At 32.0% G+C, this 16,422-nt stretch overlaps 1 protein-coding gene across 2 annotated transcripts in view; it reads right to left on the bottom strand.

Moving 5' to 3' along the window:
• The window catches only part of LOC123712931 (MOXD1 homolog 1-like), a 66,896-nt gene that overhangs the window by 9,710 nt on the left and 40,764 nt on the right, over positions 1-16,422 (bottom strand). For both annotated transcript variants that reach the window (XM_045666320.1, XM_045666321.1), the window contains exons 3-5: positions 3,895-4,044; positions 3,079-3,237; positions 890-1,202 (exon numbers count right to left, since the gene is read on the bottom strand). In XM_045666320.1, the coding sequence (XP_045522276.1) occupies positions 890-1,202; positions 3,079-3,237; positions 3,895-4,044 (622 nt within the window). The remainder of the gene's footprint in view (positions 1-889; positions 1,203-3,078; positions 3,238-3,894; positions 4,045-16,422) is intronic.

Raw genomic sequence — 16,422 nt, 5'->3', positions numbered from 1 at the left:
CATCATTACATACATATATTACGTAATGAATGCGCAAATGTAAGGAAGTATAGTTAAAATAATTTAGCATGGAAACACCAAATATATAATGACTACGGTAAAATAATTATTATGATATTTTGTTCGACATCAGCTTCTTAATATTATTCCCGATTAGTTGGAATTGGATTGGATTGAATTCAGCTATTTATTAGTAAAAACCTTTTACATAGGTCCCAATATAGAGTGAACTAATCTTTACTAAATTAGATTACCGTTATTCTTAATGAATGATTCATAATGCGGCTTTAAGATTGTCATTGCTGATTTTAAGTTTAGTAGAAATAATTAAAGATACGAAAAACAAACGAATTAGCATTTTTCAAATTATAATATAAATATTTTAAAATAACTTCTTTGAAGAACAGAATTGGATATTAAATGTTAATTAGTTTATCAAAAGCTTTCAACGGAGCTTTGAATATTAATTTTTTCCAGTTTAACAAAAATATTGTTTACCTAGCTGTACCCGTGATTTCAGACAGTCTTATGTCGATGTTTTGGCACAAAGGTATGTTCAAAAATAATTACTAACCGGCAAAAATTATAGTGTTACTTATTCTTAGCATTTTGATACATATCTTTTATATAGAACTAAAATATATGTTTTATATATCTGTGTACAGCGATTAAGCTGCGCGAATTAAGTTTGTTATCAAAGATCTGGAAACCCTGACACAGGTTTTCCAGATTTTTTATTTAAAAGGGTTCCCAAATCTTACACATTGTAATGCATATGTACATAAAATGAATAAGAACATTTTTATATTTATTTATGTACAGCGATTATTTGATACACAAATATTAAAAGGGCTATATCATCTTAATAATTGAAGTAAGAAGCACCTACCTTTTGATCCCATAGCCCAAGCAGCAATGGGTGTAACACAGGTAGCCAATTCACCCGGTCGACTGGGCCCAAAGAAACCTTCACCCTCCGCCCATTCAGTCCACATTCTCTTATCGTGATCCCCAGCGCACTCGTACAAAACCATATGATGTACTGGTGATAAGCTATCCTTTTCAACGACCGGAATTTTGTTACGAATCGGTCTACTATCTATTAATGGCTGGTATCCGACAATATGATGCTTCTTTAGTAGATCGGGTGCTTTGAAAACTTTGCACCAGAACAGGGTTGCCATGACGTGCGGTATGGTGAGCTGAAATTATTTTAGACTCATCAAGACTGCAAGACCCCAAATAGTATATTTTTTAAATCAATACGCAAGTATTTCAAACGTTTGACTATAGAAAGTTAGGCAATAATTTAACATATCTGACCATGCCATGATAAAACTACTTGAGCAGGTATTTTTGTACACGTTTAAGTAATTATGTTTTATAAATTTGACGAATATTGAAATGATCCTAATCTTTGGGATTGTTTTGCTCCAGTTCAAACAATTTGTATGACTCAAAACTTAGCGATTAATTAAAGTGGCGGAAAGGTTCTTGCCAGTTCTTCTTGCCCGCTCTACGCCCGACTTGCGAACTGGTAGTAAATGTAAATTTACAATTAATTTAACTTCTTTTCTGACCTTCACAAGTGTACTTGTTTACCGATATGAATAAAGTTGTTTTGAGTTTGAGTATATGTTATTACATAAACAGGTGGAACATACTACAAAAAATTTACAAGAAATATTCACATTCTTTTTAAATACATATCTTAAATTAGTTAAAGCATGATCTTTAATTAAATAGCAATTCTTACGCGTGAACCTTCTTATTAAATTCTTAAAAACCCAGTTACACATTCACTAATTTGTTTGTGTTAATGCATATTGTTTAACTTTCATCGTTTTTAACATTTTCTTTAAATATCCTACAACGTTATTGTGTATATATATTTAACTTACAGCAGTCGTTAATAGTCATTACATTCAAATGGGTAGCACTGTTTTTAAATATTTAATTGTAATTAAAATAAGATATAATTGAATAAGTTTAGAAAACATTTTTTTTCAGGCAGTGAGCAGCAGTGACACATAATAAGATTTTAATCATCATATATCGTCATATTTTATATAGAAGTGTAAATTTGACACCAACAAAACATTAAATTTTATGCATTAGACTTAATTGGAACGGGTGATGACGACGTGTATCTCGTAAATAAAAATGAATTATTTTTTTATGAGAAATAAAGTTCTTCAAACATTGAATAAGTTTTATTTTTTCTACAATAACGAATTGACATTAGCATTATTGAACTATTAAAACTGTAAAACATTAATGACAGGATGCAATAAATACGTTTCTCTAATTTAATTATACGAGTATAAATTAAAAATATGTCACCTAACGTACAACAGATACAAAAAAGATTATGGAATTTAAATTGCCACAGTGGGACTTCAATATATATTTGCATATTTGCATAGTTTAATTAAATCATCACAGTGTAAACACAATTTAACAGAAAGATATGAATGAGTTAAATGAGTGCAATTGCAATCAAATAAAATATATTTATGTAGGTAACGTGACGGTCATAAGTTTTAATGTAAACTTATGACCGTCAGAAATAACGTCTATGCTTCTAATTTGTACTGCCTTACAACGCAATCAATATCAAAACATAAAATATTCAAGTAGGTAACTTAATGGTCACTTATGAACGTCAGGAAATTGGGTGCTTCTAAATTTATATGTACTGCCATATAACGGAGTATATTATCTAAATAATTGGATTTCTGTAGCTAGAAGCTTTAAAACTAAACTATTTAAAATGTATGTAACGAAGTTCATCCCGGTCAAGCGCTCATACCCTGTAACTTGCTATACCGATCAGGACGATTTTGTATGCAAGTTCTTTCAATATCCATAGCAATGATGTCGCATTTCGATTGCGAGGAACAAAAACTCATTATTGAGATCGGGTTTGCTGTCGATATCGCTGTTGAAGTTACAGAGTAAGGTCTTTGTTCTACATTTGGAGTGGATTAAAAAATACGAATCGAAGTGAAAAACGTTTATGTGAATGAAATCGCGTATATTTTCCTTAAAGATGTTTTATTTAAATAAAATACTTACATTAGCGATCTTAACATCCCAATGTTTTAACGGAACCGTGTCCGGTTTTGACAAGGGTTGCAAAAGCCTTAACGGTCGTATACCATTGTGCATGTGCCTTGGAAGCTCGCCGTCAGAGCCTTCTGAACCGAGAGCCCATAGGATTTGAGTAGTGTCCTCCTGCAAATAAATCAAATATAATATATGTGTTGGTCCTGTATGTTATTACATATAAAAATATTCTCTTTTACAATTTTTTGACTCATTTCTCTTGATGAATTATTAAATTTTGAGTTATATTTTTCTTCAATAAATTAATGGCGCTACAACTACAGTCGCTTTTAGGTCTGGGCTTCAGATTTCTGTATCTCTTTCATGATCATTTTTTAATCGAATGGGCAAGTGTGGGTATCAGCATTCTGTGCCTGACGCACGTCGTCGACTTTTTAGGTCTAAGGCAAGCCGGTTTCCTCACGATGTTTTCCTTCACCGTTCGAGCTAATGTTAAATGCGCACATAGAAAGAAAATCCATTGGTGCAGCCGGGGATCGCACCTACGCCCTCAGGGATGAGAGTCGCACGCTGAGGCCACTAGGCCAACACTGCTCTTCAATAGCGACGTCTATATGACTAAGTCTAAAGTTACTAATGTTTAATACAATATACAAACATTTTTGCTTAGCAATAACGGTGAAGACAAAATGTAATATCAGGTACTATTGCAGTTGGGTAGCGTTTTTAGTATATTATGTATTATGAATCTACTACTAACGATTACACTAGACTATTGAAAGAATCTCTGAATCGTACTCGTAGTAAGATATTTGTATTACTTACGCCAATAATGAAGTCCTGTTTGTCGCATGTATCCAGTTGTCTTCTGAACTCGAGTGTGGTATGAGTGTCATTTTGATAGCCCGAGATCAGCTCGTAGTTCTGCACTTCGTCGGCTACCGCTCTATCTTCGAAGGTCAATCCGTGGCAGTCCTAGAAAAGGCAAAATAAATTATTTTATACATAAGTAACCTCATGCCTCCGACTAAGTTGCTAGTTTCAGAAACCGGATAAGTTCGATTTCGGTTAAATAAATTTGACAATAAGCTATTTGCCATTAAAATACCATTAAAACAAACTAAATATTCGGTATAAATCTTATAGTTTAAATTAAATTAAATGTGGCGCATTTTTTTTATTCATCCTTCTCTAACGTCTGTAATTTCATCTCACCCTTTAGAACATTTACCGACTCCTAATCACTTATACAAATAACAAAAGTACATAGACCACGCTTATGCGTCTTCAATGAAAACAGCTGTTCTATTTTCATAATGGCGAGATTCTAACAATAAATCATTTTTTGTGTCTTTATCTATTAAAGAAACCCCTTACATCTTATATTTTGACCCTTATTCTCATAGAACAGCTGATGCATTTTTGACAGTGAGCAGATGGCAGTAGTGTGCAATAAAGATAAGTTATTATCCGTTTCTTTTAGGCAGATGTCTCGCACGTGCCACATGTCCTAGCACCTGGTGTATAATTACATTTAAAGTTTGCAACGATTGATTATTAAATGTATGTGTATGTCATTCAAACTTGAACCTCTTTCTGTTGACTTGAATTTTTAAATTGTATAGCTTCTTGTTGCTGTGTATTGTTTTTTTAAACAATTCAGTTCACAAATAATAGTGGCCTTAACTTTTATAATTATTAAATATGTAGAATGACTTTATTTTCTACAATACTAGTGAATAGCTTACTCTAAGGTAATGTTCATTAACAGTCTTTCTTGTTCTATAATATATTGACACTATGTTCCCGTGTACAACATACCGAACTTGTTACGTACTGCACTAGTTTTATTGACTCAAAACGTTTAGTATTGTAGCAAGTAGTTAGATTGCCACAGAATTTAAAATACATTCTCGATTAGTTGACAGCTGCTAATGTTATATATACCTCATATGTGTCTAAGGATGCACCACCTTTTTGACAAACGGAAGTCATGTTCAGCTTTTATTTTTAACTCAGAAAGTTAACCTAAATATTAGGGTGTGAGGCCCTTGTACCGTGGTTGTAATGCATTTTTCTATCTACATAAGCATATAATACTGGCTCACACGGTGAAGGAAACAAGGATGTCTAAGAAACTGGACGGCGTCTGTCAGTCACATATTATCAAGTACTATAAACTATATAATGATCAACAGATACAGAAATCTGAGGCCATGAATGGGTTCGAGTGTTACTAGTTTTTTGTGTAACGATTTTTAATCGTTGACATTTTTTATTATAAAATAGTAAACGCAACCTTATAATGGTATATGTAAAGAGAAAGTAGAAAGAAAAAATGTGTATTATAGTTTGTATTCGGTCGGTGGAAAGCCATACTGTACCAGACTGGTCGCGTGTTAAATATGAGTTTGAAATGAACTTCCTTTAATGATCACCTTTATAACAGATACGAGTAGATTGTTCTAATGGTTAAAAATTAGTGTATGATAAGTTATAATTACGCTTTAAAATTAAAGAGGATTTCAATAAAACTTCTTCAACACATATATACTGTATACACATAAAAAATAATGCAACATATATACTACATATATTATATATTGTAATGAATGTTATTTAAAAATAATAATCGATAGTATAATATTATTATGTCTGTAATTAGATATCTAATTAGTGATTAGTCACACTAATTTGATGTCTGATACTCAGTTTGTACATGATAACACATTCGCATAATGAGCAGATTACTTTTAATGTTGGTCAAAAGAATGTTATTTTTAATTTAAAAAAATACTATTATTTTTTATATTTAAATATCTCGTCAAAATTATCAAAATAAAAATGTAAGGCGTCACGAATAAATTTGTAAGTCGTTGGAGCCTTTACTTTTGCGAAGGATATAAAGGGACGATAAAATAAGGATAAAATGTTTTTATCTCCGAGCTGTTTGGAGACAATGTTACCTTTAGAGAGCTTTTTGCTTCAGAAATGATTTATGCTTTGCTAACTTGAATTGTATTAGTTCAAATTAATAGTTAAATTTATATTAAAACATCTTCATTGAATAATTTAAGTAGGCACTTTACATTTTAATAAAGTATTTTATAAACGATATTTTAATTCGAAATTTAAAAAATTTCCCTGACGCACGCCGTCGACTTTTTGCTTTAGAGCAAGCCCGTTTCCTCCGAATGTAACCTATGCCTACTATGTTTCACTGATATGTTTTAAGTATAGGCGATCTCATTACTGGCAAATTCAGGATCCCATTATTTACATTAAATAAATAAATAAAATAATCCAAACAATAATTATTCAAATTCTTAACAAACATTCAGTAAATATAGAATTTATTTATTCATAGAGATGTTTTGGCAGCCGTAAATAACTCGTGTCCTCTGACCTAGTTCACCTTTGTCAGGTTCAAAGTTTACCTAGAATTCAAAGCATTCAAAGCGTTTTTACGTAAACGACGCGTAGAAGAATAACAAATTTATATTTTTAATGAATTCGTAAATTATAATCGTTTTAAATGATGATAAAACAGTTTAATGGCGTTAGAACCCTAAATGGGTATCCTAATATTGCATCTTTCTTTGATCAATTCTTTTTCAACCGACTTCAATAAGGGCCAACCCCTATGTGCCTGCCGTGACAAATTCGCCAATACATGCATTATTATGTTCTTATTATGCCAATTCGTAGATGCAAGTAATTTTCCACTCAAAAGTATTAATATACATAAAACGTAATATAAGTGTATAAAATTGTAAACAAAGTCATAACTGTATTAAACTGAATTATTAAAGACCACTTTACGAAATTTACGTAATTGTATAATTATAATCGGTTAATGGCCGTCAATAATTTCAGAACGTTTGACGACGTTAATTTAAATATTTATATTTAATGAATTAACATTTAGTATTCTTTATAAAAATTAAAAAAAATAATCAAGAGGTGGTGGAAATAAATTCAATTTTTTCAGTTCACCGTATCTTCTTAAAAACTCTGTATCTAGGCATTATAGCCTTATTGACGCCCGTGCCAATTGATTTTAGTAACTGGATCGTATAAGATAGTATAAGTACAGACATAAATAATCTTATGTAAGTTACACTATGTATTTTATAGAAATAAAAGAGCAAGAAATGTAACAATTAATGTTGAAGTGGTTGCAAAAATATTATCAAAATCGACGCGGGGAAGCTGCAGACGGAAGCATCTAAAATAATGAATCTATATCAATAAAGATGTTTTTTCATTGTTGATGTTGATAAGTACGGAAAGTATAAAATAACCTACGCTATACTTATATGAAAAGAAAAATAACAAGGACAAATGCAGTACGTATTCGTCAAGAGAATTCTATATGCTATTGAGTTTTTATCTCTTGACAATTACTATATCTCAGAAAAGTTTTCTTTATATCGTTTTCGTTTCTCTTATAACGTTATTTGGAAGAGATCGCTTATTACTGATAAGCTTGCCAGTTGTACTTAAACTACCGTTTGTATGAGTCGAGATCAAGAAAGTTGATACGTGTTATGAAAATTATGCTTACTTGTATGCTTTGTCAGTGTGTATGTTTCAGTTCCATATAAGAGAATCAGCTGTACTACGCGACCACCTGAGTTAATAAAGTAGTAACGTAACGTTATACAATCTTCCACAATAAATATATTGGTAAATACCAAATAACTTTTCAATTCAAACCAGTACGTTCGATTACGTCCAGATAAATGCGTTCAAGAATACAACGTCAGCTTTATAATCCAAGCTAGGACCATTCATGTGCATCAGAAAATGGCCTCATTCACCACATTCATTAAATTCACTGTTTTAACTATAACGCTATTTTTCGCCCCAATTGTCTGTTCCTTTGAAAGCTGTTCTAATTTAGAAGTTTTTTTATGTAGGAGGCAAACGCAGCAGGCTCACCGGTTGTTAAGTGATACCGCCGCCCATGGACACTCACATTGCCAGAAGACTCGCAAGTGCGTTGCCGGCCTTTGAAGAATGGATACGCTCTTTTCTTTTATACATAAAAGACAAAAGTTTGCACCTTATTTGGAGGAATGTAAGTCTCAATAAAGGTGGTAAGTCACGCTTGTCTATAATCTGCCAATTTGCTCTGTTCTTCAACAGCCAGTGTTATATTTTTACAGACGCAGGAAAGAACAATAAAATCGATATAATATTTATTAAAGCAGTAACTAAACAAAGATGTGTTAACAATGTGAGTCTTTAACGATTAACAAATCTATATAATTGTCCTAAAAATTTAAAATCTGAAATACGTTCAAAGCTACCGTGAGAACTTTAGGCGGGTCGCGATTCCTGTTTTTATAGGGTCGATAAAATCGTTGCAAAAATTAAATACGATAGCGGAAGTGTTTTATTGGTTATAAAACGCGACGTGGGGACATTGTTTGATGATATCAAAAGCGGCTTTGAGCAGTGGGCTTTTAGTTACAAAAAATTCGTTATCTTTAAAAGTAATCTATTCAATAGGGATACATAAAGAATATCGTCAATAAGATCATATTTAGCAATGAGCATTCGTTTCCTACCAGAGCATTTCCCATGTTCTGTTAGTATTAAAATTTCTCGTATCTCGCAAATAGGGACATTGTATGTATGTCTCACAAACATTTAAACATATTTGGCTGGCCAATCAAATCACTCCATTGTAATCGCATACGTAGATGTTTATCTAGATATATAAATCCTCTTTTGATTAAACAAGACATTTACCGTATATTATTTTTAACAAAAGCCAAAAGGCTCTCTCCAAGCAAACCAAGCCCGAACGGGGCCGGTGATTCGTTAGGTTTATTTAGGTGATTTGTAGAACCTCTTTCGATTATATAGGATAAAAACAAAACCATTTGTCTAAGGAATTGAGCCAACCCTAAAATGGTATAATATTGAACATGAATCGTTTATATCATTTACATTTCTATTACGATACTCCGAATCCTTTACCATATTTTACCATTCGAAATGCAAAAATTGATTTAATGTCACTGATATAAGATATCGAAGTTTATCTGGCGTTTGTTGGTTGTAAGGCTATGTGACTTTTAAAAACGATACCATGTTTTCCCACTAAGTTCGGAAAATCATGTTTAAATATTGTCACTACGTAGTTAAATAGACGAGTGTTGTCACTCGAACGTTTCCAAAACAGATTATTGTGGCATCTACTTTTCTCCAGTATCTGGTCTCTCGAAAAAAGAGTTGCCAACATATAAAATCAGGATAGAGCACTTTAAGATGTTGTCATCAACCGATGTATTTTTCTCTTTGTGTTGGTTATCTTTGCCTATAATTAAATATTGAAGCTTGTATTATATTTTTTAATTGCCAATGTATGAGTGTGCCGAGCAGTGGCAACCTTTAGTAAATAGAAGAATATAAATTAGGTATCTTAGGGAATGCCCGTAGGGTATATATCCGTATTGGTTTTCACAGTAAGGGCTGCTAATACTCCGAAATGATATCAAAGCCAAGCCTGGTACGATTATGATTTATAATGACAAGAGAAATGGGTCGAGTAGTTTGTGTATGGATAATTAGCTACAGTGGCTGAATTCTAAATCAAAAGGCTGTTTATAGATTACCGGAGAGTGTTAATCTGTAATGATTAAATAACTCTTGTTTTAGCTGTTATTTTTTCATCTCTTAATCTATAAGCGAATAGATTTTTTTTAAATTTCTTTTTGATGCAGTCTTTTCCAGTGATTTAAAAATTATATCGATTGCTGGCTACCTAAGCATGATATGCTTCACGATATACGGAGCACTTGAAGGTACATTCTTACATAAATTTCCAAGATTTCATATATAAACATTTATGTATAAACCTGACGTAGTCAAGTCATACGAACTATCAATGAATTGTACAACATTACCTTTGTGCAATTTTACGCGAACTTAGGCGGACGTATTAACATTCTTTCTTACAAAGGAAGATTTAGAATTGTGTAATGCGCGTACAATACCATTGATATGATCGTTCCTAGTAATGTTATACCTGCATTTCGCCAAAGCTTTCTATGAAGTATGCCGTTAAATATTCTAAAAAAATATTCACTTTGATAAATATATTTCTACGAGTTTCACACATACTTTTATCATCTGATTTAGGCAAAAAATATAACCTCCAGAATTACGATTTTACGCTGTTAGCAGTGGAACGCATTTATTTATATTAAATGATACTAGTTGACCTGGAAAACGTCGTTTTATCTTTTTAGTTCACTAAAAATAACTATGATAAATAAATAGGGGTGACAATTAAGGCTTGTATGTAATTATAAATAAATTTGTATGCTGCATCATAAACAAAAAAAAACCAAAGTAAATTTCTAAAAGAAAAATCATTTTTTTTGGCGTGGACACCCCTTATCCCTTAGGGGGTTTGAAAGATAGTAGCCGATTCTCACTTACTGAATATGCATTAAGAAAATCATAAGCATCTGTCAAGCCGTTTCGGAGTAGTAGTAGTAGAACGAACATTCTGACAGTATAATTATATATATATATTAAGGATGTCACAAGACAATTTTTAGAAATAAGTGGATTTAAGGTATATTTTCAGTTTAATTTGACAGATGCAGCTAAGAGGCTCTCAGACTGCGTTAATTTTAAATATTTTTATTATCTGAAAGCAAAACGCATTTGCATTTATATCGAAAACTTAATGTCAACTTCTTAATACATTAGTCCAATATCGAAGATAAATACATTAAATACAAATGCAACATTAGCCGCGTGTTTTGACACGAATGCTAATCAAGAATTTGATTAACAAAATTCCATTGAATGAAAATTAATTAGCAATTTGAAAACGTGATACATTTCCGTTGGAAGAATGACACTTGACATTTTGGTACGTTTATTTTCCTTTATATTTGTCATGTTTATATTTGACGATTTTACATTGAAAAATGATACAGAAAATAACTTTGATAACTTATAATTAATGGATCGAGTTAGTGGTCGTGCTGGAGTACAATATATCATAAACGATTATTCTTATACTGTGTTCTAAAGCAGGTGTCTGTCTGCCCGCATGCACCTTGCATTACAATTAAGCGAGTAAATGGCTCATGTTTTGAATTATGTAACCTAAAACAGGTTGACTGACATTAGACTATTATCACGAATTGTATGTTTTGTGTCCTTTGACTTAAGTTTGGCCTTATATACCATTTAATTGTATAATAATAATACAAGTTATCGTATAATTTTATCGATATTCAATTTAAAAAAATACTTCATCGTTTTGTAGATAACGTTCATTTATCTTGATTTTGTGAGACCCACTAGGTGGTGACCCCATGGACTTGCCTTCTCTAACGTATATTGTAATGAGGTTTAGGCTTATTTAGTTATGGGCCGGACATGGGTTTACCATGATACACAGCCTTGTCAAATAGTCAAAATTATCTTCTAAACATAAGGATATTAAAAAGTACTTGATATAAATTTCATTATATTCCTTGAACAGTTGTAACCATACACATATTTTCTTAGCATTATAAACGATAATATATTTGAATAGAATAAATAAAATTACATACCGGATTAAAATTGTACTGTATTCCCAGTACGCAATGTTATCAGAAACATAAAATAATATCGATTCTACCAGCCGGTCGCTATAACCGCAAATATGGAAATATTTAAAAATTTGCATGTATACGCACTACTGTTCTACTATTCTATCTATATAAATTCTTCTTGAATATAAAATTTCATTATAAGCATTTTAAAGCTTCATGATTTAATAAGCTTTTAGTATATTATTCATTTTTATAAGGTTTCGTTGTGGTTTAAGATTTTTCACAGCTACTATGGCTTCATTCGTGTGGTTTAGTTTTGTATATTTACCACATATAATTAACACTTTACATTATAAAGAAGAACTTAACGCATATGAAAATTGGAAATATAACAAACAATCCTAATTCGGCATGCATGCGTTACCTGAAGAACTTGAGTATAGTCTCAGTAATCATGTACCTCGGCTCATTATGCCTGCAGCCACTGTGGCACGCCATCGCGCAGGCGGGTTACTTTGAATAGAAGTTCTAGCCACCGATTGACACCTGCAAAGCCGGGAGGGCTGCGGTACTGGAACTTTGATATATTACGGGAGTCATAGTTCGCAGTCATAATCCTTAGACTCTATTTTCTCGTATCCAGATTCAAAACCAATTGAGCACTAAAGTTGAGTTGGCCATCGCGTCTCGCTCTTTTACTCACACTAAGAGATTCCACGCTTTTATTCACTTCTACACTAATTCGTCAACATCGGTTTTTAAATATGATTTTCCTTTTTTTCTTAGCTCGTATCGGTGCGAAGCTAAACTACTAGCAGAAACGTGTCTCGTGGAACTAAGCGTAAAGATAGTTGGACCCTACCCACAGTTTCGAATCAAAAGATAATTTGCACCAATGAGACAGTATTATCTGCAGTGACCTCATGCATATGCCATTCCACCATCCCTTTCTAACAGGTCTATTACCGTGGGAATCTATTACAGGAAGGAATGATTGGATCTATTTATAGGGAAACGTCTAGCATTACTGATTCAGTATGCGTGTCACCTAATATAAGCAACTACGTGTCGACTGGACACATTTAAAATGTTGTAACACACGGAATATTAAGTAATAACGTGATCTGGGTAATCTTTTGGGTAACCCTTGAAAGGTCACTTGTCCTTCGTTTAAATCTAAAATACGAAAATTATATAAAACCTTTTGATTTAATCTGTAGGACTTGGGCCTAAAGTAACCTTTGTTTTGGCTAATTTTGCATTTGATCTACAGATATTTGATGAAGAAATAAATGTATGACAATTTAGGAATATAACGTAGTAACGAGAGTCATATGAACAGAAGAATGTTAATAATAGCAGATTGTCTCAGATAACTGATTTCGTTTGTGTTCGTTTTTTGTTAATTGTCATGCACTCCTTTTATTTTACCCTCTGTAGGTGTATCTTTTTCTTTATTATTCCATATAAGGGTTGCCTGTATGAAATCCATAGCGATAAGACCGCCTGTTGCCTAACTTATGTAACCTGCTATTTATATGTTTGTTTTTTTATAAGGTAACGAAGTGTGAATAAAAAATTTCAATCGTACACTGACCAATATATAGTTATTTCAGTCATACTACTTGAGTTAAAATGAGACCTTTTATTTTTCACTGTTTCATCTTTACCTCCTACTGAACTTCTTGTTGTAATCAATTTCGTGCCAATAAGCAAATAATGCAATGGAATAAGCTCTTAGTGTGTGTCATACACATATACCAAAAGGTAAGTTTATTTTGAGGCGCATGTAACATAAAATTGATTCTATATTTGAGTCGTTCAAAATATTACCTTCAGGACAAGAACTTCCGGAGAAATATTTCCGGCTCACGAAAGTTTGAAATAGTTCCTTTTATGAATGATATAGGAAAGAATATTTGATAGAGGATCCATCATACAAACTTTGGTATATTATATGGGAACGACGTTTTCCGTTGCCAAATATTTTAAGTAGTGTTTAGTTGTCATATATCGTCTTTTTGATATTTCTGTATATTAGTAAGTAGTTATATTTAAATAGTTTTAACAATAAACTTCCAAGGCCGTAAATAGTAAAAAATATATAATATTAAAAAGTGTCAATCAAAAACCTATCTACTATTGCATACTTGATTTATAGATGTGAATTTGTCTGCTGGAATTAATTCAACGGAATTAAGTTAATAGATATAAATTAATTTTATTGAATATAGGTATTTTAGAATTGCCTGCAAGTAAATTAAATTGCTGAAAACTTAGCTACCGAAGGCAATGCGTTACAAAATCGAATATGTTTAATTTGTATAAACCAAATTAGCATCTAGTTCGGAATATATTATAAATTCCGCATTAAAATGTAAATAACCTGAGACAGAATGTTAAGCAGTTTTGGAACGTGAGAAAATGTATTTAAAATATTTGTTGACGCAAATAGAAAATGCCTCATTTTAAAGGGGATGAAAACATCTTCTTTGTCTTTATTAAAAACTAAGTACATAAACAATTACAGTTATTTATTATTATAAATAAATAATTATCTTTCCTGTATTAAAGGAAATGCTTTTTTGTGTGAGACTGATGCCTGCTAAAGGTAACAGTACCTGTGTTACAGGGCATGAGGCCTCCATTACTTCGCATCGACAGAAGGTCTTATAATCTATATCTTCGGGGTCCTGTTTGAGTTTCACAGTTTTTAATATTTGAATGCTTGCGTGATAGATGTAGGAGAAAATGTAACGCTCCTTACTTAAACCTACCGTTGTAGTTTTCTTTGGTATTTTTGATCGAAAAAAAACTAGAACAGAATAAAAATAAGTATGATAAAGTGACTTTTCCTATATCGTAGCCAGCTAGTTGTCGTTTTGACATACTTATGATTACAGGAAGTCATTGGAAGCATTAATAAATACAAGTTGCGTCCCTCGTTAAAATAAATTTGTAAGAACTTTTTACACAACCGATGTTTTTAATTCTTTCCTCAGAGCTGCCTTATCAGCGAGATCGATTAGACTGGTTTTCTACTATAGTTGCCCTTACCTGGGGGACTTAGGTTCAGGCAGCTAATTATTAGTAATAATTTATAACAATCACAAAGCAACAATGAAAAATGTTTCCAAAATGGAGAAAAAGCAATTCATTTTGAGAAGTTTAATTTTTTTTTTGCTGAGCGCGAGAACTCAACTCACGGCAACAAATTGAAAACATATTTTTGCTCCAATGAATCTATTTGTTGAGAAACAGGCTACGGATCTAACATATGAAACCGCGGGGCAGCTAGTAATAAAACTGATTTTCTACTGCAATTTGAGGCATCAAAAATAATAGGGTGAGGCACCAATTTTCTATGACAAATTGTGGTCAAAGAATTTTTATGGCCTCTTTAAATTTAAGCGAAGGCTTCGATGGCTATAAATAACATCGATTCAAATTATATTTGTTACCATTTCCTACGTGCGTTAGATTTTAATTATTTTAATGTTATTAGATTGTCTGGGTAAATTAGAACATAGTATCCTTTGTCTTATAGTATCTTAATAAATAACTATTATTTATTTTCATATCAGATTCTACATGTTACTTAAGTAATTATACCTATGTAGTGTAAACATATCATTCTCCATTAGAAAACTAAAATTTTAGCTAAAATTGTTTTAACAATGTTTCCATTGTGTGACAGAAAAGGAAGGTTGAGTGAGAAAGACGTTTTGCATTTTAGCAATAAGTTACACAGAAATAGATATGATATCTCTGATACGAAATTCCCCAAAAGCTCTAAAAACATCTATGCAAATTAAAATACATAAAAACCATTATCTTCTTGATAAATGCATGCGTAAATTGAAATGTATTTATTAAAATTAATATACAAATACTTACAATATTTACATAAAAGTGTCGCACAGCATAACACCAAAACCTTACAAATCGATACTGACTACAATATGAAATTTGATTATCTATCGACATACCTTGTACGTGATTGTACAAACACGTAAACTTTGTACACTCGCGAATTCAATTGATAGCTTTGGGCATTTCCAGGACTGATACATAGCGTGAATACTAAGTACTTTTCTTGGGAACTTTACAACGTATTTTCGTTAAATAAAGATCTATAAGATACTTAGTGCATCCGTTGCTTCGAACATTTTGAGATTAAAAGTGATTGACTTCATAGTGTTGGCTAACAGCGGTGATTTGAACACACAACTTAGACACCTACTTAGACAATAGTAGCTTTATAAGAAAAAAATTACAATATTATTAATGGAAATGATTTGTAATCACTCATATGAAGCATAACTTGCTTGAACTTATAAAAAAATAATAAGTCAGTGGCGGTACAAGCTTTTGAAATCTAATCCTCAGATTTCGGTATCGGTTTCAAGATAATTTGTCAATCTAGACAAGTAGGTATTCAGTCTTTTGTGCTTGACACACGCCGTCGACTTTTTGGATCTAAGGCAAGCCGGTATCCTCACGATATTTCTCTTCAGCGTTCAAGGGAATGTGAAATGCGGTCATAGAATTATATTCCATTGGTGCACAGGCTTCGAACCTACGACTACAGGGATGAGAGTCGCACGCTGAAGCCACTAACCTGACACTGCTCTTCTTGTAACTTTGAAATTTTAAATGGTTTATTTTTGACATCTTAGCCGTTTTAAAGGAAACGCATTTTAACTTTAAATAATCTTTAAGAACGTAAATTTGTTTTGGGGCATAACATAGCATCATCATATACGCAATATATATA

Source organism: Pieris brassicae, chromosome 8 (genome assembly GCF_905147105.1).
Source record: "Pieris brassicae chromosome 8, ilPieBrab1.1, whole genome shotgun sequence".
Lineage (NCBI taxonomy): Eukaryota > Metazoa > Arthropoda > Insecta > Lepidoptera > Pieridae > Pieris > Pieris brassicae.
The sequence above is the reverse complement of the archived record's forward strand: the minus strand, read 5'-3'. Positions and strand labels throughout refer to the sequence as shown.